The 22,446-nt window shown below is 41.1% G+C and overlaps 1 protein-coding gene across 1 annotated transcript in view; it reads left to right on the top strand.

Annotated features, from left to right (window-relative positions):
* The window catches only part of sema3fa (sema domain, immunoglobulin domain (Ig), short basic domain, secreted, (semaphorin) 3Fa), a 46,383-nt gene that overhangs the window by 16,480 nt on the left and 7,457 nt on the right, over positions 1-22,446 (top strand). Inside the window, exons 3-10 of the mRNA XM_005453518.4 lie at positions 10,768-10,928; positions 11,014-11,076; positions 13,340-13,459; positions 14,837-14,926; positions 15,914-16,007; positions 17,299-17,418; positions 18,782-18,921; positions 19,911-20,025. Coding sequence (XP_005453575.1) covers positions 10,768-10,928; positions 11,014-11,076; positions 13,340-13,459; positions 14,837-14,926; positions 15,914-16,007; positions 17,299-17,418; positions 18,782-18,921; positions 19,911-20,025 — 903 coding nt within the window. The remainder of the gene's footprint in view (positions 1-10,767; positions 10,929-11,013; positions 11,077-13,339; positions 13,460-14,836; positions 14,927-15,913; positions 16,008-17,298; positions 17,419-18,781; positions 18,922-19,910; positions 20,026-22,446) is intronic.

A 22,446-nucleotide genomic window follows, 5' to 3' on the forward strand; every position in this document is an offset into this window, starting at 1 on the left:
ATGTCAGAATCAAACCCCCGTGTGCACGCATGTGTTTGTGTTGATGTGAGCCTGCATTGAATCTCTCTAATGCTTGCAAATGTACTAAAATCCAAAAAGGGTTAGTGTTTAAAGGGTGACGAACAAAAGATGATTGATGAAAGGAGGCAGTGGGATGCTAGACTCAGTGATAACTGCTGTTGTCTGTAGACAGAATATAAGTTTGTCTGAAGTGTCAGTCCTTGCATAAAAGCCACAAAACATAAAAGAATCACAAAAGTGAAGGCTGCTGGACTTGGTAGACACACAGAATCAGACGCACAGAGATATAGTTGCTGCCTCATTTTGGTCTTTTTCTCAGGGGGATTTAGTTATAGGAGATATTTGGTGTAAGCAGCTTAAATCAAAGAAATGAAACGCTTTAAAACAACATCTGGCATTAGTGGGGCTCAACTACTCTCGCCTCGGCCATAAGAAGAAGCATAATATTGGTTCTGGGCTGCTCCTGAGTAAGAGAAGCTCGGGTATTACCTATAAAAACTTTTCAGGGAATATATGTGTATGTTTGAGTATATGTTCAACTTTCAAGAGAATTTTTGCAGGTTAATTAGCTTTTTTTAGCCAGTTTTGTTGTTTCAGTACTTGGAGGCAGAGTTTTGTTTTTGTTTGTTTTCTTGCCTCTGAATGTAATTATCTTTACAGTCATCTTGTGGGATCAATGCCATTGATCTGCTGGTTGACCAGTGCACAGTCTGGCCTCTAATGGAGTGGATTACTGGAGGAATGTTATATTTGATTCGTCTGGGAAAGATCATCTCTTGAGGGAGTGTTTTGAAGAATCTTGACCTTCAGTCAATAATTGCTTGTAGTGGCAGCCCATAAATATTTATATTTATGGGAATATCTTTGTAATATATCTCAATGTAAATAAATGATCATTTATCAATGTACTCCAATTCTAAATGAGACATGAATGTCAACCGAATTCTAGGACAATGCAGCTATTATCTGCTGAAATAACTATTAGAGAAAAATTCAGGAAGATCCCCAGATGTCACTGGTGCTCATCCTCTTGGGGATGTGTGGAAATTTCTAGAAAATTCAAGGAGTATTTCATCCAAAGTTGATATATTTCATGCTGAAAGTGACTGGCCAATAGAATACCATTGCCATACCCAATGCCATTCTGCTACTGTCAAATAAATGTTGTCAGTAGTCTGTCAAGAATGTGACAGTGCAACAGATGGTGCAGGAAACATTTGGAATTATATTTCCTTTAATTGGGCCCTTTAAGCTGCCTTCAAAAGGACACTGAGGTCTTATGGGCTTCCATGCCTGCTTCTGTCATTGCACCAAGGCGTAACTCTACAGTTTCTGAGAACAAAGCCTGTCAGACAACTGAGGAGGTCCAAACTACAGCAGCCCATCGGACAACCACACCACACTGCTCAACAACCAGCCGCATGATTGTCGAGAATTATCTGGTTGTCTTTTGCCTGTCATGCAGCATTAGTGCACAAGGCTTAACTGGGGATCTGTGGTGACACGTACCTGGTCGGGGGTAACCCCGCTATTGTGTAGCTGTGACGTGGGGTCAAGTGGATGTATGCAGCAGCAGGGTATGCGGCATAATGTCAACTGAGCTGACTCAGATGGGCTTCTGGCACTTCCACATCAGTGGGTTGTAGAATGATACAACAGAGATTTTGGTGGCCTTGAAGCTTAGCCTGTCTGATCATTGGGGTGTAATGGCAGTGTTATGTTAATATTACAAAGCTTCACTGATCATCTTATTTTACACAATAAAATATCATAGTTGGTAAGCAGCAATAAAAATAAATTTTATGTTCTTTTTTCTTTTTTTCTTTTGTTTTTATAATAAATTTTCTCAAAACTTGTTCAAAAGGCCTGCTCTTATTAGACATGCCACTTGAGAACCCTCTTTATTCATCTACTTTAAATGGGTGAAGAACAAGAGTGACAGCAGGAGCAAAATACATCTTCACTGAACACATTTCCCGCATTTCTCTACCTTTTCCACCTGCGGCATGCTGGGTGCCAAAGAAAAGAGAAAAAGACTCGGCAGAAAAAAGGCATTTGTTATCTCAGTGGGCTGGTATGCAGACAGAGGCTAGTGGATACTAGCAGGATCAGACAAGCCAAAGAATATGAGGTGTCTGAGGAAGCTTGTTGATAAATGAAAATGGCGTTAAGCAGGCATGATTTAATGTAAATAGGGGTGGTATAGCTGCTATAATATTTGCTAGAGCTGTATGCATATATCTTTAAAGAATTCCCACATTGTTCCGAGTGGTGGGCAAGGCTGATGGAAATGTTTAGTGTGAAGAAATTGTTGCTGGATAGGAAAGTGATAAATGATCTTGAGATATTTGTTTACATGTCGCTCCTCTCTGGGAAAGGATTTGGTTTCATATTGTAAATTAAAGGAATGATTCAAAAGTCATTTTCTTAAAAATATGAATTTAAAAATTCATTTGTTTTGATCCCAGCTGATATAAATTATTGAATTGTTTATTGGCTTATCTGGACTTGAATTAAGAGTTTTTCTAATTAGACAATACTACAATGCTTGATTAATGCACAAAACCATTTTTTCAGATTTGGAATGATAGTTGTGGTGTTACAAAAGACCGTCAGTTCAGAACCTCAAATAAGCAGTGGTTTCCTGTGACCCCCAAATCTGTCTGACCACCTTCCTCTGTGGACTGTGTGGTTTTTAAACAATGCAACACTATTTTCTCCATTCCCCCTGAGAGACAAGAGTCCCAATTTCTACAGCTACTAGACATTTTTGTCACTTACAATAAACCTTTAGGAGGATTTGCTGAAAAAAACGTATGCCTCCACCTTCCCACATATGGCTGCCTGTGGAGTGAACTGGATTTCCAGAAGAGAAGAAGAATAAAGTCTCCAGTTTCTGTCCAAGATATTAGAGTTGGACTACATCAGACTGCGTGACCAGTTCCTCTGATGAGGCTGATATCAAGGACCATCACACCAAGGGATTGTTCACCAATACACTGTTTAAGCCATAGTTTCTTAGATGCAAAATAAATAAATAAAGGAAATGCTAAAATGAGTCTCCATAAACAAAAACGTAAACACAGACTTTACCTGGGCAATGAAGGAATACACTGATCTGTTGACCTTATGTTGCCACAACAGCTGTGATGTGTCCAAACCCGTAGGAGGGTCTTGCACTTTGACGCTGGCAGTGAATCTTTTTGCTCCTTCGAGTTGTGAGTTAGGGCCTCCATGGATCATTCTTGTTCAGGTGCATCTCGTGGTCAATCAGATAGGGATCTCGGGAGCTTGGAGGCCTGTCTGCCATAAAGGAGTGTGTTTATTTTGCATCAGTGTTTACGTGGGTGATACCTACCTAGAAGTAGACCCCACATGAATGCCAGGACCCAAAGGTTCCCATCAGAACATTGCATGCAAGATGATTAATGTTAATCACTTCTAAGCTATTCACTTAGCCGTCAGTGTTTTTGTTGTTGTGGCTGATCTCTGTGTATTTGTGCTGTTTGTATATTGTTGATGAAGATCGTACTTGCTCATTACTTTGTTGACTTTTAAGTCTCTCTTCCGTCTCTTGTTTTTAACTAACCTGGCAGCTGAGGTCCTAATCAGTGTTTGTGTGTAGCTGGGCAGACAATCAGGGTGTTTTCGTCCTCACTCCAACTCATGATTAGAATTGAAGAGCCTCAGTGTGCCTTTGTGAGCTTTGTTTTTGGCCCTCAAGCAGCTCTAGAGGAGTCTCAGCCTCTCTGCCTTGGCCGTACAGAGGAGCTTTCATAGAGTTTGACTCAGAGTTTCTATGGCTCTCTCCTGCCTGCTTTGATAAATGGAAGTTCTTAGGTTCGCTGTCAGCCTCCTCTACCCTCGGGACTCCTCCTTCCATTCTCACTCCTCTACCGCAACATTTGCTGTTGTGGGTGAAAAATCACCATAGGGAATAGAGTAGATTCTCAGTGCTTGACTGAGAGTGGAACACCCAGAGAAGGTAGAGGTGGCAGTTGTCCCCAGTAGACCCTGAGTCAACACTTGCTGCTAATGGTCTCTCTAAATTTACCTTCTAATTACCCTCCTCTTATTGCCCCCAGCTAACAGCATACTGGCAATGACCTTGCAACACAAGGAAGCCAAAAGACATGCTGGAAATTACACTTTGTTCAGTTCTGGCTAAAGTCAGCAGGAAGAGAACCGCTCCACTGACAACTTGGCTTGAGAAAGATGCAAATTTTCCTAATCAAATCAAGAATCAGGAAAAAACTATAAATAGGAATGAGAAGATTCCTTTGAGAGATCTTTATACATCTGGCTCTGTGTTAGTGCAGCTGACAAAGAGGGAGAGTATTTATTCTAAGTGCCAGGCCAAAGGTCAGCAGGGGAGAGGAGGATTTTTCACTCATTCACACCCGCTCTGTCTCATTATTCAGCCCTCTCCATAATCCTTCTAAACTAGGTTGTCACCACTGACCACTGCCGCCATCCCGACCAGCCCGCTGCAAGCGATGGCACAGCTACAACAACAAACAGCTTCATCACAGCATAAACACCATCCCAGCCATACGTATACACAAACATTTGTGCCTACAGCAGCCAGCCACAAGAGCGCACAATGCTATGGCATAAAACCGAAACCAAAGTAAGGAACAACCACTCATTTTCTTTAAAATCTAGAGATTAGCGTTATAGAGGAAGAGAGACAGCCAGATCTGAAGTGCAGACCCTTAAGGTGTAGCAGCTCAGCACAAATATGAATCTTTTGTTTTTTGGCTAGAAGCAGACTTTTTGTCAACCAACATTTTGAAATCGAGAGGTTTTCTGCTGTAGTTGGCTAATATCCATTCATCTTTCTGCTAGACTAAACTAAGAAAGCCAGACACTACTGATATAATCGCAGGGTTTTCTGTTCTCAACTAATCAATTAATAAACCTATAATGAATAATTCTTGACAAAATTGTGCCCTCCCCCATTCAGACTTTTCAATATCCCACCTCTCACCGGTCCCATCCTCTTTAAGCGCCCCACCCAAACGTCATCATGACCACCCAGCTCTGCTGAATGTAAGGAGGCCACTGTGAGCTTTCACCACAGAACCCTCATGTCCTTTAACCTTTCACCCTCACCTCTGCTGAGGACAGCTGTCTGTGGCACTGTGTACAGAGAGAAAAGCCAGCATTCTGGGCCGTGAACCGCCTCGAGTGTTTGCATTGGTTCTTTAAATATGTTTAAATCAAAACCCTTGCACTGTGTTTAAAAAAAGCCTGAAGTTTCTTTTTGCTTTTTGACCTTTTGTAAAAAAAAAAAAAAAAAAAAAAAATCAACAGTAATAACTGATTAATGTTTGTTGTTCTGTCTGAAGGTTCAAAAGCCATAAGGCAAGTCAATCCTCTTCAGTCTCTGGATGTAGTTGCTCTTGTTTCTGATCACGTCATATAGAGATCATATATTGCAACTTTAACAAAGGTCAGGTTTGTGGGCCAGATACAGAGAAACTGCATGACCTTTGCTGTCAGCTGAACCAGGGATCTTCTTCTCCCATGTGCTTTAATTAACCTTTTCTGTCATCTGTAACAGCAGAAATAGATTTGTTATAATCTCTCATTTCCACTCAGGAAGTGAACTTAAATCAATCTTTCCCTGCCTTCGATTTGTGCAGTGGGAGACAGGTGTCTCTGATTTGATGTGAGGATCAGAGAGCTCTACCTCTTTCTCTGTGAGCACACACACACACACACACCTACACACACACACACACACTAATACCGTGTATCAGTAGCAGACAAGCATGAAGAGCATCTGAGTGACAGCATCCGGAAGCTCTAAGATAAGATGTAATCTGGTGCCAATTATTTCTCCTTGACAGGCGCAGGTAAGCAGCAATCAGCTCCAGTGACATGTGTTGTGAGTCAATAGACCTTACCCCAAAGGGTGGTGAGAGGCTGATTATGAGGTTCTGAACTGAGGCAAACACGAAAGACAAACACCGAGTCGGGTTGAGCTGATAAGCATTCCCACCGCTGTTCAGATGCTCTTTTATCCCCAATGACCTCTCCATTCTTTGCTAACACACAAAGATACACTGGCCCCAGACATTCAATATTCACTTGAGAGATGCACTGAATGAAAGAAAGTCCTAGACTGCATGCATCTTCAAGCAGATTAAAGTCTTTGAACCTAAATGGCAAGTGTGTCAGTGTTTTCCAAAGAAACTCGGCTAATCCACAGCAAATTTTTATTTATTTTAGAACTAGATATTTTTTTTAAAGGTAAGTTTGCTCAAAAAATATTGACACTCCTTCTATCATATCTGTGTGTCACACGGGCAGCAGATGAGTTTAGCTTAGTGAAACGGCCTGAATTCCAGTATGTTTATAATGTGGCTATAAGCTCACAAATAAACATGCTGTCGTTGTTTGTTTAATTTGTGCTCAAACAGCAACACAGAATTTTTTTGTTTTCCTGGAAGTTGTTTGCTATAATTTGATGTCGAGTAGTGGCTATGTACAGTGTATTCCTCCTTTTAAAACCACTTTTTGTTTATACGGCGATAAGGTGAAGTGAGTATATGTGGACATTTAGTGGTACATCGTGTTGTCATCTTCTCCTAAATGTGGTAGCTCTTGGATGCCTTATGGGAATTTCCTCAGATTTAGCATAAACATCCACTTGGACTCAAAGATGAAGAAATCATAATTTGGTGGTCAAAGGTCGGTATGACTTCATAGTATGTGATTGGCTTGTGCTAAATTTACACAAATATAAAAAGGTTGCAAAAAAAAGTTGGCTTAAACAAAAAAAAGTTGCATCCAATGTTCAAAGGTCATGTCTTAACAAAATTTAAGACATGGTTGAGATTTACAACCACACCACACTAATTCTAGTGGAACATTTGACGGTCACAGACTAGCTAGTTTCCTTGCTTGCAGTCATTATGCTTAATTACTATCACCACACTTAACAAATGCTTACCAATGAAGCTGATCATCCTATTGGGACTCTAAACAGATAAAAGTGAAAGAGCGTAGCCTTGCACAACTTGGATTGTCGATATGGTTACAGCAAAGCAAGTTCAGCTGTTTATAGGGGATTAATTACAGCGCTAGTCAAGGAAGTTTTACAGACAGTCTTATATATAAAGTTACTTTTAGGGACACATCCTTGCATGCTTGGCTGCAGACAAGCTGCAACAAGGTAGAACCACACCTTTACTTTTGGAGAATGTGAACATAAGTAAATTTGGAAATTTAGACCACATGCCGGGAATGCCTGGGCAGGTATGCGGGATTTTCTGTTGCCTGCTACCTCGTACTAAGTGCAGATTGATTGTGAGGAAGGGGCTTAAGCTGAAAGAGGCATTAAAGAAGCAGTAGTGGTGTCTGTGTGGTACGTGTTGCATTATCTCTTTATAGATACAAAACAGGGGTCATTTATGTCCTTTTGAGGGTTGATCCAGGAACAACACACCATGGTACAAATCCTGGCCTATAAAAATATAAAGTATATAAAAGCCTATATACCTTAGCTTCAGAGCAGAGCAGAGGGATCACATCAGTAGGTGACTAACTAAAGGTTGACTAGCCTGTGTTATTCGCATTTCTGCAGAGTCAATTGAGTTTTGTTCAACAAACTGAAGACAATTAGAGAAAGGTCATAGAGAAAGAAAAAGACAATGTTGTTCTGCCTGCCTGACTGTCTGGTAGTGATTACAAAGACCTTGCTGGGAAGTTGGGTGATATACACGAGGTTCTGTGGTCTTTTAAAAAACCGCAGGACCTGGTGCACTATCATTGCACTTGTGCCCTATCATTGCTGAATGTACCAGCTGGTGGTAAATTCAGCCATTTAAGTCCATGTTAAATGTCTGTTTTTGGTTGTTTTTTGGAGCGTTTTTCTTTGCTTCAAAGGACCATTTAGTCTGAGCTCCTTAACACACAGGAATGCTTTTTGAGAAGATGAATTTGTGCTGACAATAGAGTGTATGTGTGGTTCGAGGTGGACTGTTACCATACTTCACCACTAATCTCACCACACCTCAGGCATTATTTCAAGGTAAATGTGTTTTAGCGTGTCTCACCTTGCAGGGATGTAATGTTTCTTCTTTGTGAAAGCTTGCCACGTCATTTGCACCGACTAAAATGTCAGGATGAGAGGAGCCAGTATGATTTAGAAATCTGACAGGCATCGTATTTTGAGTTGAGCTGAGTTCATTCACAAGCTCAAAAGAGAGAAACAAAATAAACATGACGACGTTAAACTGATCTACTGAACTGGCCATTATCACAAAAGGTAATCACGTATTGCTTTGAACATAATTCTCATATTTTCAAGTCAAACAGATCATGGAGTTTTACTAACGGAGTTCAGATTGTGTGATATCTTGAACCCACCTTGTGTGCTGTCCTAATTGTTGTTAAGGGTTTTAAATTGATGTCATATACTTTACCCCATAGTTTAGCACAATAACTGAGATATGCCAGAATTTAAAAAAGAGAATACTGTAATTTAAGAGTGTTTTAGGCCTGCGAGTTTTAACTTCATGCAATATAGATATCTTATATCTAATTTCCAAGAGTTTATTATTACAAAAGAAGTGATTTCATCCACCATTTCAATCTGAAGGAGCTGTAGTTCTTATGTAGACAAACATCCACAGCACATGGAATGAGTCTGATGTGCTGTAGATGTTGGGAAATTCATGCTGGTGATGTGTGAATGACATATAATCTTGGACAGGTACGTCAGTTAATATCTGTTAAATCATGGTTCCCATATTAATACCTGTTCAGTTTTCCCAGTGCAGCTTTTTTAGTATACAATTGACTGGTCATTTTCCCCACATCTGGATTAATTAGGTCACTTCTGACAGGATGAAATTTGATTTGCTTTGGGGTGAAACACATCGATCCAGTGATCCTGGATGGGAGATTCACAAGAGAGAAAGATGACAGGCTGTCAGATACTTGAAGCTGGTTGCTATTAACAGGTGATATGTTTAGTCGAATGTTTACTTGTAATGTAGTAGGTTGTCTGTCTGTCTGCCCGTCTAGTCTAGTTTGCAGTGACCTAACTGTCTGATTTATTGCAGCCGGTCCTCTCCCTTTCTGATGCCCGTGCGTGTAGATCTGAGTGCAGAGGTGATAAATGTGGGGTCACGGCTGAAGTTCCAGTATCGTTTGACTGCTGGGCTTGCCACAGCAGATAACAGGCTGTGTTTAGTTGACTAGCAGACGAGGATGGAAGATGTTTATAGAACAAGTCTGGTGCTTGACTGTCTTAGGATGCTATCTATGTGTTTGTGAGTGCGACTTTTGCATGAATACAGTAATCCTGGATTACACATGGCAGTGTTTCCTGGAAACCCTCAAATACACTGAAAAAATCAAACCTCAGAAAATATTCTTCTTATTTCTGATTTAATGCTTTTTCAGGATTCGGGGAACAGAATAGACTTAAAAATAAAATCCCTGACGTGTAATTTCACCACAGCATGGCGAAATTGCATATCGGGGTTACTATTAAACTGTTTAATGTGTTTGGAGGCATCTTATGAGAATTACACGGGTGACAGGCACGTCTGTTTCTGTTTACTACCTGCGTACCATGATGCTGCACCGTGACTGCAGCATTTCACAGTTTCTGAAGGAGCTCAGCAAACCAACAGCGAAGAAGCTCTCTAGGAGAGGATTCATGTCAGTATTTCCACATGTCCCGTGCAGGTGGAGAACTTCATGCTGTCTTTTATTTCCCTAAGTAAGACTTTCTTCCTCGGTCGGGTTAAGGAAAGTCGTTATAGCTGCCATATGGAGTCTTTTTCATCTCCAGTGACTCTTAGATTTGGCTACACAGAGCATAAGAGCATTTGTACGGTCCCATTAAAGTGGAACCTGAACAGGCCTTCCATGGGATCCTTGGGCTTTCTCTACAAACAGAACGGCACAAATGCAATCTCAGCTTTCCCAAGCAAAGTCTGAAAGACAAGAGAAACAGATACACTTATCAGAGGTGCTCCAAAGATAATAAGAGGACCGGGGGAGAAATCTGCTTTTTGTACAGCAGCACTGAAACTCACATTTTCACACCACTGAGCCTCCCCGTGCAGTGTGTGAGCCATCAGTTTCATTTCAAAATAGATTTAACAGCGATATGGAGGAAAGTATGCTGCGGTGTTTTGCTTCCCAGGGAGCACATCGGTTCATTCGTGGCTAATTCACCAGGGGAGATTGTTACAAAGTCTATCATCCCCTTCACAGCTTGTTAGAACTGAGGTTCAGACTCCATGGCCCTGAATATTATCAACCATGTGGCCTGTTGTAATAAACAGCGTGGTATTTGACTTCTTACTGTTCCCATAACTTGTGACTGATCTTTTGCGTCTCTGTTGCCATTCATTTAGGATTCCCGTGAGTTATTTTTTGTCTGCTTGCTTTAGTCAAGCCCGCCATACCCATATTTAGTCTGACCATAACCCCATTATGGCAGGATGTAATTGGGGGGTAAAAACATAATCTGTAAATTAATCTAGGATAGTTTGATGGTAGGCTTGGCATCATTAGTATGTTGCCATGTCTTTAACAATAGCATACTTTGTGTGTTTGTGTGTATGTGTGCCAGAAAAAGGCAGCCTACACACAATTCCTGAGACTATGTCTGTGGTTTGGGTTTTCCAGTTTTATTGTGTGTTTTTCTACTACAGTAATTGCAGGTTCAGTATGAACAAAAACATTTATTTTTGCACTTTTTTTGCCCCTTTATAGAGCTGAAGTCTACCGGCACTGCTCACCACTTCTCCTTTTTGCTGAATTCAACCGACTATCGGATCCTTCGCATGGACGAGGACCATGACCGCATGTATGTGGGCAGCAAAGATTATATACTCTCTCTGGATCTACATGACATCAACAAGGAGCCTCTCATAGTAAGAAAGTTTCTACATAAACACTGAACTGCCCAAGCTCGGCATGGGTTTACAGCTAACCAGCTTGTGTATTTTTCACTGTCAGATCCACTGGCCTGTTGCCCCCCAAAGGAAGACTGAATGTGTTTTGTCAGGGAAAGACATCAATGTAAGTATTTAAAAGAAAAAGCAATTCTGACGAATCAAAAATCCCAAACATTTTCTGGTTTCATTTATAAAAACTTACTATTGTTAATTGATTTTCATCTAAATACTTAATTTTTGGTTGTTGCAAGTTTTCAAATCAATCATTAGCGCGGAAGGCACACTAGCGTAGTATAAGTGATAGCTTCTGGAGACACCATGCTACAATTATCCTTATAATGCATTTAATGTGGTTATTCAGTAGCACTCAGATTTCAGCTGGACTTCAACCTGAAATTTAAAAAGTGTCTAAAACTAAAAGAAATTCAGATCCTACACTCAGTTTATAAAGATAGCTGTACGGGTATCACACTTTGTTTCCAGGGTTACCCCTGTTCAAATTTAACAGTGTGTTTTAATCCTGTCTTTTTTGGTGATGCTCCCGATTTTAATGTTGGACTGGGGTTAACAGAGGACATTTTCAAGCTCCTCCAAATGTGTGACTAGTTATGAAGCTCTTATTTACTGCCTCTGAATCCCTGATAGCTAATTGCATACAGATGCCACCAATTTAGCTGAAGCAGGAACTTGAATCTTGCAAAAAAATAGCCATCCTTCAATGCACCAGTCTAGAAATGCCAAATTATTATTATTATTATTATCCTTTCTTTCCACACCGTAATCATTTTACCTTTTGTTGTTCAGACAAGCTTCCAAAATGAATCGGTCACTGGAAGCCTCAGACCCGTATGAAGTCTTAAAAGGGTTCAGAGACATTCAGACATCTCCTTGCACCTCCTGTGCAGCCCCCACAACGCAGGGATGGAAACTCATCATTGAAATTCATTTAAAAACCAGATTCCTCTCCTTTGATTTCGTTCACACGTTGCTCCTCCTCCTACCCTCAAACACACACATATGCACTTGTTTTATCCATGCTAGGGGTGAGAGACGGCACAGTCAGTGTGCACCAACAGTTTGATGAGGCTGTGGATAATAATCCTTCTCTTCCTGCTGGTATAAAGCTCAGGCAGCTGTTTATCCTACTAGAATGTTCATTTATGCACGTCTGGTGACCCACGCCTCCCAGCGCCTCTGGCTACATTGGCCTACGTATGTTCATATGCGCCTGTATCAGCGTCTGTGTATGTGTGTGAGGGGATGGGTTCGAAATTTCATCAGTAGAATAAGAGAATAAGAGATAAGACCGGCTACTGCAAGACATCGCAGCAGTCTTGGCCGCTCTTTAGTGAATGACAAATGATGACAATTCAGAAGCAATTCAGAGGGGATGTTGGTTCAGGCAGGAGGTCAAAGGCAATCAGCCCCACTGTGCTCTCTGTGGGGGAGCACAACTGTGCCCTGAATGATACACACAGGCCCACATGCGTAAACACACACGCGCACAAAAACACATCCTCTGAAACCTCTGACTTGTGCATCTGTCATGCTGTTAAAATCTGCCAAAATGGCTCATCCCCCATCCTGCATACAATCTTTTTTATCTACTTGGTTCATCCTTTCTTTTTCACCAGCTGTCACTAGCAGAAAACATGACAGACAAATCTGAACAGAGCTTATCGGCTTGAACATTTCTGTAGTTCGAATTTTGATTTGGTGGATTGTGACCAGGAAGGCAGACAGCTGGTCAGGCAAACAGATTGGAAAAAAACCTAGAAAGCACAGAGCTGTGCTCACTGAGAGCACCTCTTTGTCTTTAGTCCAAAAAAGGAAAACATTGGCATTGCTTGAATTTCGCCACTAAGAAATTAAAATTCTAAATTCAGGCCCATCAGTGTTGAGCTTTTCACATTTTTGGCTTTATGGTTTGTCTAAAAAAACAAGAAAAGTTAATTGGATTTCAAAACCTTTTCATTTATTCCCATTTTTTCATTCAAGCACTCTTATTTGCTCTAACCAAAATCTTTCCCATTTGTCAAATTTGACAGAACACTGAATTGGGTTTAACCTCAATCCCTGAAGCAACCACACTTAACATCTCAGAGGCGCTGCTTTCCTTGGTTTCAGCCACACACTTAAATGGTGTTTGGAAACATTTTCCCTGTGAGAGTGTGGTCCGATTGGAAGCTAGAGCCAGCCTGACACAGAGAGCGGAACAGCGCTGCCAAACAAAAGCCAGCCAGCAGAGGAAGTGATAGATGTGATGTTTTGAAGGCAGACAGAGGAGTTATTAACCACCAATAGGGCACTATATATTAAGCATCTCCCTTTATCTACTGCATTTTCATTATCTCGTGCTGTCTGTGTTTTGTTTTGCTGTGTCTCAGGGGGAATGTGGTAACTTCATCCGTCTGATTGAGCCCTGGAACCGGACCCACCTGTATGTGTGTGGGACAGGCGCCTACAACCCCATCTGCACCTATGTCGACCGAGGACGCAGGTCACAGGTAACCAAAGACACAGCCAGGCATCCATGGAGACATTTTGACCTCTACTCTCTCGCTCTTAAAGAACCATATCAGTCGATCAGTCTCAGGTCAGAGACGCTCCTCCTGCTCTCGCGCTTTAGTTTCATGGTCTTTGCTTCTCTTCCATCATTTTCTGCGTATTAGTTTTCATCGATTTGCACTCTTTCACGGTCTGGAGGACTCAAAGAAAAAAGCTCATGGTTAGTCCTCTTCAGATCACCATTAATATTACAAACTTGAAGTTAGTAAGGCAGCTAAGTGCTGCTGCGTAGGGGCCATTGAGGCTATAAGCTTCTCTTGCCATTGTGAATATCATGATGACACTATATCTATAGAAAATACCTCTGCTTGTGGTCCTCCATCCCCACCCTCACCTCTTTATACACAGCGGCCCTGTGGCCTGTCTTGCTGTCTTGCTGAAAACCTCTGAAAGGCAATCATTACTGATGGAGCCTCTCATCCATCATCAGCCTTGTAGCTCACCCCTCCCTCTGTCCCTTCCTCCATCCCTCCCTCACTCGATGGCCACGCAGAGCTGCGGCAGCTGTCTACCCAGTTATAGTCGACACACTTGCATTCACCGCTCTGCCTGTTTAGTCTCACTGTTCAAATGGAGGGTTTCAGATTTCAATGTAAAGGTCAGTCTGTCTGTTGTCATTCAGTTTCTCCCCTAAGGCCCAAACGCTATGTTACTTCACACTGTAAAGATTTTTCTCAGTAACAGTAGATGTAAACAAAAACCAGTTGTTCAGAAATTCTTCCCCGTCTTATACAAAGGGCTTCACACCTTTTTTAATCCCCAGTTCATGCCCAAACTTTGTTTCGTAACTGCAAACGTTTTCCTTTAACTGCATCAGCATTTGTGACTTTTTGAGGCTGCTTCACAGCTTTCTCTGCAGCCTGACGAGCTCCACATCAAAAAGTGTAAAAAACCCTGAACATTTAGTTTGGTTGCTAATAACAGTTATACCGTGGACATGCGTACACATATTTTCTCATATGTTGATGTGATTATATTCAGTGTATATGTTGTTTGCTATTTAATGTGTTCTGTATAACCTGCATGCTTTACAGCTGCGTTTGCATGTCTCTGAGTCTAATCGCACATGGGTATCAAATGATCACTGCCACTCATCAGGCTCTCTTCGATCACCTTTGACCTCCACTTTGACCCACTCACATTTGTATTTCCATCTTTAAGAGCTACTTTTCTTTCATTCGACTTCTTTTGTCCAATCCTTTTTGCTCTGACATATTTACTCTTCTTTTTATGTCATGGTCGGCATCAGTTGACTTTAATCTGGGATGTTGTACATCGGTAATGAGATGGCCATTGTGCCATGTCTCTGTTTTTAGGGGTTCCACTACCAACAGGCATCCCAATCTGGAGGGAGAACAAGTCGAGCAGCAGACTACAGCGCTACATCACAGCCTTTGGAGGCGAAGGTGGGCTGAAAGTTTTGTAGAGTTTTATGCCCACCTGGAGTACTTTTTTATTACAGTTGGGGGAAATAATACGGGGAAAGCATAACTACAAAGAGATTTCTTCTTTTAAATATCTTGGGTTATCGAGGCAGCTTGCTGAACTACTGAGCCTCCAATCAACTCTGCTTTCAAAACTGAACTGTGAGAACAAAAACGTTCTGCATCCTGTTAATGACTAGTATTTTTTTTCAGACCTTTATCTGCAGTATTAAGCAGCAAATGTACACAAACAAAACATGCGGGAAAAAAATGCTCATTTTTCACTAAAGTTTTCAGACAAATGCACAAAATCGTTGACCCAAACCACGGTTGTCATCTTCGTTGATTTACACAAATGGTAGCGTTTTCATCACCACACACATATTTATGAGTCATACTGTATCTTGTTACTAAAGAACAATATCCAAGCTCAGGTTACAAACACAGCTTCACATCTTTTTTTTCCTTACATATTTCCTACCTGTCAGACATCATCAGTGAGCTTTGAAGTGCCTGAATAACCTCCATGTAGACACGTACCCAGTGTTGACACAGATGTTACAACATGTCCTCTTGCACTGTGGAATAATGAATTCTTGTTTGAGCCACTAACATGAGAAGCATGGTGGATGAGTTTTGAACTGCTGTCAGCGTTTTCCTCCACCTCGCCATCGACTGATAACCGCTTTTGTGCACTATTTGTTCCCATTAGCAGAGCCATTTAAGCTGCCTATAGGGTCACCACTCACACTTAATCATTATTACCAACTTAACCAACTGATCACATTAGTTTGATGATGCCTTTGCCTTTTTTTTCAACTTCTAAGTCTTCCAAAGTAAATGATATAGCCAAACTGCCCCCCCCCCCCCCCCCCCCCCCCTCAACACACACACGCACTCAAAGTTCCTTAAACATAATAAATCTGTTACCATGTGGTTAATGTTTTTCTTCACCTTTTACCATTACAGGAATACATTTTCCGCCTTGAACCTGGTAAAGTGGATTCTGGGAAAGGAAAATGTCCCTTTGACCCTAAGCTGAACAGCGTCTCGGCTTTGATCAGTAAGTATCAGCTTTTGTTTTTCCTTCCAACGACGTGTGCAGGCGTGAAAGACATAAAAGATCTGCAGTTTGTGTTTGGTTTGTATTGCTGAATGGGACTGCTGGTGATCACTTTGACACTGCAGCGCTGTGTTACTGAATTTAAAGGAGACTTTTGACGGTTGTGCATGATGATAAACTCTTCTTTTAATTAGTTAATTGTTCATTTAAAAAAAAGGGCAAATAAAGAGAGCTTTCGGATTTTTTTCTTTAAATTGTGTTGAAGTTAACCAGTATTTCAAAACTAAACACTGAAAGTCGATAAATGATCACATGTACACAAGTAAATTAATTTACTGATAACCATCTCAGTCATTAGTCAGTCAGCTGTTTCAAGTCTAAGCAGGTCTGCAGATACGTCAGTGTGGTCATTTAGCTGGTCAGATGGACGTGTGCGCTCTCATGTCACTGGGTGGTCTTTTGTTATCAGCTGCTTACAGGTGGTTAGACATGGCTCCAGGTCAGTGACCTCCTGCCCTGTGTGTGTGCATGTGCTCAAGCGTGCATACGTATGCGTGAAGGACTAAGGCGGAGAGCGTCTCTCTCTCTTTTGCTGTGCCATGTCAGCTCAGTTACAGCTGACCCAAGCAAAACTGTAACACCAAAAAAATCATCTAAATGTCGTCTCACATAGTTGGCAGGGCAGAGGCATACCGCACTGACACAACAGGAAGGTGGAATTTCCCTGGTGCAAGATTTAGGATTTTTTTTACACTACTGTTTCACAAGCTATGCCTCCACTTCGCTCCTCATAAGGTTCACAGTATAGAAAGCAAATGCTCCGAGTTTCTGCTTTTTTTTTTCTAGGTGCTGCACAGAAAGTTTCTGTTTACGCCAAACATGTCAAACCTGACTGGCTTTCCTTGATCTCTAACCTATACGCCATGAATCTGTCTGATGTGAAGCTGACTTTGTAATTGCAGCTGTTCTATCAAATTACACTGATTAGCCCAATAAGCACGAGTACAGTAATTATGAGAATAGCATTTTTGTCTGAAGCGTGACACAGACACCTGTGAGCTGAGTTTAATCAGACTGAACGTGTTTTAATTTGGCACTGTCCTGAGTTAAAATTCCTGCCTTTGAATGGCCACAGCTGCCGTGCGTGCTATCAGTCAGATGCTGGTGAAATCTAGAGGGATGGCGTCACTTTTTAATGAAGTTCTGGCATGGTAGATAGCATGTTCTGTATAACATGAAAATGTTTTCATCCATCATGCCTTCACCTTGGCATTTCATCTGTGATTGACAGATGGAGAGCTGTATGCAGGAGTGTACATTGATTTCATGGGAACAGACTCGGCGATCTTCCGTACACTGGGGAAGCAGACAGCCATGAGGACTGATCAGTACAACTCCAGATGGTTGAATGGTAATGTCTCAACTCACAGCTTGTTCTGCATCCAGGATTTACTTCCTTGACTCATTTTGCTGTAGACCAGTTTTTATTTACTCCTCAGTTTCTTAAGATCATTACTGTAATGTTTTAGGTTACCAAGTTAAGCCTTGGGGTTAAATACCATCCTGCAGATAGTCAAATCCTATATGTCTTTTCAGAAAGTTTGCTTTCCAGTCAGTTTCAGTTGACTCAGTGATCAATTGACTCAAAGCATGCCATTCACTACACTAACTGTTCACTGCATGCCTGCGGAGTCTGACAACAGGGTCAATAGTGTAGTTGCAGGAGAAAATTAGCGCAAGTCAATAATGACTCAGAGTAGCCTTTGCTTTGTGAATGAACTGTGATTGGCTCAGTGACATAAATGCTGTTCGAGAGCTTTCATTTGATATGGCCAAATCAGTCACAGCATCCCCCCCACCCCCCCGAATCCTGCAGGCTCCCAGATTTTCCTCTGACCCTGTTGCCCTGACAACAATCCCCTGGCAGTGGTTCACTGAATCGGGACACCTGAGTCCTGCTAATCAGCCATGTGAGATGTCACAGATATCCCCCTCCCCATTACATGGTTCCTGGTTATCCCCCCTCCGCTTGGTTTGGTTTGTCCTCATTTGGGACCCTGGTCTGTCACAGTGGGGAGGGGCACTCTGTGTTGCGTGTCCAGTGTTGACCCAGTGAATCAGCCAGCGGGAGCACACTGTGATGCCATATTGAGCATTGTCACTAGGAAGAAATAAAGGGGCAAGTTTAGAGTGTCAAAGTGCTGTTTAGTCTTTAGGCTGCTGTTATTTTGCCCATAACAGTATTAATAAAAATAAATAAATAAAAGCATTTTATTTCAAAGGGTTAAGATGCTAAATGAAACAAGATTTTCAAGATCTCGAGTATTTTTCTTTTTCTTGATAATTGACAGTTTTCCTTGTTTATCTTAAAACAATGGTCAGGTACCCATGTGTAAACTAAAGAATACAAAGTCAACATACAGCCATGGTCAGAGGCAATTTTGTGTGTGTTCAGGATGTCCCTCTTCTTTTCTCTTGAATGCTATTAGGAAGCTTTTTGACATTTGGCACAAAGGTTCACGAGGACCGAAGGAACAACTGATTTGATTTGGTGGTCAAAGGTCACTGTGACCTCACACGGCACGTTTGGCCACAACTCTAAAATCCGCACGTGATTTCACAAAATGTTTAATGGGAGGCTACTTTCAGTGTGACATTAGGACATTTTGAAAAACACTTTTGTGGCTGTAAAGAGGTTTTAAATATGTTGTCTGCACACGTAATGTATTTTCCAAGACTCCCATTGAACATTTTCTTTCCTTTTTTGTCTACAGATCCCACATTTGTTCATGCACACCTCATTCCAGACAGTGCTGAAAAGAATGACGATAAACTCTACTTCTTCTTCCGCGAGAAAGCATCTGAGATGGGCCAGAGTCCCATGACGCAGTCCAGGATAGGGCGGATCTGCCTGGTGAGTTATCACACCAGTCATCAAATTTAATGTTTATGTGTCTCCGTAATGGTTAGTTATCCTCTGCTGGCAGTTTGAGGCCCATAAAGGAAGTCCCCCATGATCATCAGAAACTGTTTTCTGACTAATAATTACTATGTACAACAGAGTGATGCTTAGCAAAGTATTTGTCATTTGCCTCAAAGGCTAAGTTTGAGATCCTTTATTTCTTTTCCTCAGGGTGAAAGGTTTGAAGAGCAGGGTTGACTTTAATCCACGTCTGTAGGCATACAGAGACATCTTTGCAAAGCCTGTGTTTAATTAGCATTGTAGTGTTGTAGACACACAAACAATTGAGCTGTGTTCAAAACTTTCAAAGCATCTGCACGTAGACTTCAGAAAAATGCCTCTCTGAAGGGTTCTGTGTTTGCAAGCTGCATCCCTTAAGTGTGTAATTCAAAAGAGATGAAAAAACAAGACAGTCTAGCTGTTCTAGGAGGCTTAGAGCTAAATGCTACTTTCAGCATCCTTACAGTCTCACAGTGGTTGGTTATTTTTTCTCTAAAAAGTTGCTGTGTTTTTCTCACATCTTGTGTGTTAACAGTCTTGAATATTTTAAAGGTTAAATAAAGTATATATCCTCCAAAAAGATTAAAGTCAAGTTTCTGGACAATATTAATTTAATATTTAAAAGCTCACAAGAAACTTGGAAACCTTTTTTTTTCCTTGTAACTGTCAGTAGATAAAAACTAACATTAAATTTTATTCTTCTAACCCACAAATCATTCTGACTGTGAAATGCGCTGATTTCATGTATCATCCCAGTTCTTTACCTCAGTAGCAAAGGTTTTCTGACCGCCTTGTGAAGACTGGCCAAGCTAAAACATAAAGTCTTTATTTATACAGACCAGTTGTTCCAAACAGCTGTTGGTCAGATATTGCTCAAGCTCATCCCGTTGAGTAATTTTTGGACAGTGTGAGAATGACTCCTGTGTGTCTCTGCTTTTCAGAACGATGACGGTGGACACTGCTGTCTGGTGAACAAGTGGAGCACATTTCTAAAGGCTCGTCTCATCTGCTCAGTGCCCGGAGCTGATGGCATTGAGACACACTTTGATGAACTAAGTAAGTTGAATTATTTCCCAGCATCCCTGACCCTTTTAGAGCTTCTATAATGCTCCCTTTCATCTCTGAATTTACCGCATCGCATCACCGGTAGTCACTCTAAACCTAAAATTTAAGTTTGCATATTTAAAAGAGAAATGAACCATTTTCTTTCAAAACGTGTTGCATGTTGCATTTTACAGCTCAGTTAACACAAGTCAGGGACCGTATAGTGCATTTGGTAGGAGTTAATGTAAAGCACATAATGAATGCATCGCTGACCTCACAGAAAACCTGGCAGATGGAAAGTGAGAATTCTTAAATGGCTGCGTAACCGCGACTATTCAAAACAAGGCCCTGCAGATGGACTTGTTGTTGACAGATTCCGTATCAACAACTTCATCATTTGTAGAGTTCTCTTCACATTTGCTTTGCATACTTTCTCCATGATGTTAATCCACATGTACTCGGCATTTGGTGCGGTGCGTGTGGGCCAGCAGCTTACTGTACTGTAGCCCAGGCGACACACATCCAACAGCATTTAGCACATCTCTTCTTACGTGCTGCAATAGCAGGAAGAATCCCCGTGAAGCTGCAGCTTTAGATTAAGGTATCACTGACTCATACATGTTAATCTTGACATGTATATTCCTTTGAACCTCTTGTAAAGTAGGTGTCATCCTAAAAAGGTAATGTCCATAATGTCAGAATGTAATCGGCCTGCTTTCAAGCACCATCAGTGTCTCACAGCCTTGTTTTTAGAAAAAGGAACCATATAGACACACATACAGAGTAATCAAAGTAATGAGCAGCAGAAATCAGTCCAGCACATTGTGGATCATCACAGCCTCACATGACTGACGGGATTAAGGAGGGATTTGTAGTATCCTTAACATTGTAATGACAGGTGGAATGAGCAGCACTTACATTTTATTTTACTACATTGACTAGCTTCTGCTTGCTGGGAACTTATTTTCACAGTAATGAAAAACATATTTCACTACAGTGCAAAAACAAATTCTATAATCGCCTTTATGCCATGTGTGCATACAGTCTGAATTGCCTTGTGAGTGCCCCCAGTGAAACAGGAAGTTCTGATAGTCCAAGTTTGCACCTATCCAATATTATTACTAAGTAGGTACAAACTACAGACTGTTTTTGCCAGGCCTGCTGTTCGCTTAGCTTATGTATGAAAACACAGACATGTATGTTAATTTATAATTTATCAAGAGATGACAAAAATTCCTGTTCATAAACATGGAAAAAAAATGGACAATAAGGACATATATTTATTGTTCTTCTTCTTTGTGAGCTACATATTATAAATTACAGGCACTATTAACATCATGTTTGTGGAACACTTATTTACAGATATGCATCGCAACACATCCCAGTGACCCGCAAAGTGCCACTGCACTAAAAAGTTAAGCAAAATGTACACATACACATAATGTGCATGTAATGTGCCATGCGTTTTAGGATTAGCTACTACACATAATGTATATAATTTGTAAGGACTGCTGTGTCCTAAATACCTAGACAGATGTTGATAACCCTGGTACCCTAGATAGTTTATAAAGTTTCATGGAAATCGATTAATGAGATATGCTCATACATTATGATCATTATAGTAAGATTATTATTACTATTATTACCTGATACAGTACTTAAAATGAATTTACAGAAAACCCTGAATAACCAACTCTTTAAAGTGTCTTTTAGTACAGTGCTGAACAAGGCAAAACAACACTTAGAATTTTAAGCCTTAACTCAATTATACAGCTTTCCCTGCAGTTGTGATAAGGGAAAATGCCAAAACATTTAGCAGTAGATGTGTTTATTTATGTCTTAGAGTTGTGCAATTTGACATGGGGGTCTATAGGGATTGATTATCTGTTTTAGCTTCCCTTTCAGGAACGCCAGTTTTTGGAACGTAGCATTGGCTTCAAACTTTAAGCACCAGAGGGTGCATTTTCTGTAACCAATTACAACTCAGATAATGGCCTTGATGTGTAAAGTCTGCAGGCTTGCGTTCAGCAACATAAAGCACCACCAACAAAACACCCTTCTTCATGCCTGAGTCTTTCAAAACCCGGCTTTGTACACCGTTTGAACTGATTATATTTGTACTTTGCCTGAGTTCAACATCTAAGCCGGTCCACGGTAAATTTTGACAGTAGTATTAAACATTTCATCCAGCGACGGTGCAGGTATGAGCTGAATCTATAGTAGGCCTATCTTGTGCGGTGATGAGGCTTTGCAGATGTTAGTTGTGTGTTAAGAGCACTCAGTGTCTGTGACAGAAAAGCACTCTTTTGTCAGTGTTGCTGTACTTTTAGCGGTCCATCCACTGTACGGCATGTCAGTTGTAGCCTCGGTGCAGATGAGCACTCGTGATGAGGTCATTCTGAGTCCTGAGGTGCAATGTAACATCCCACAGCT

This window comes from Oreochromis niloticus, linkage group LG5 (assembly GCF_001858045.2).
Source record: "Oreochromis niloticus isolate F11D_XX linkage group LG5, O_niloticus_UMD_NMBU, whole genome shotgun sequence".
Lineage (NCBI taxonomy): Eukaryota > Metazoa > Chordata > Actinopteri > Cichliformes > Cichlidae > Oreochromis > Oreochromis niloticus.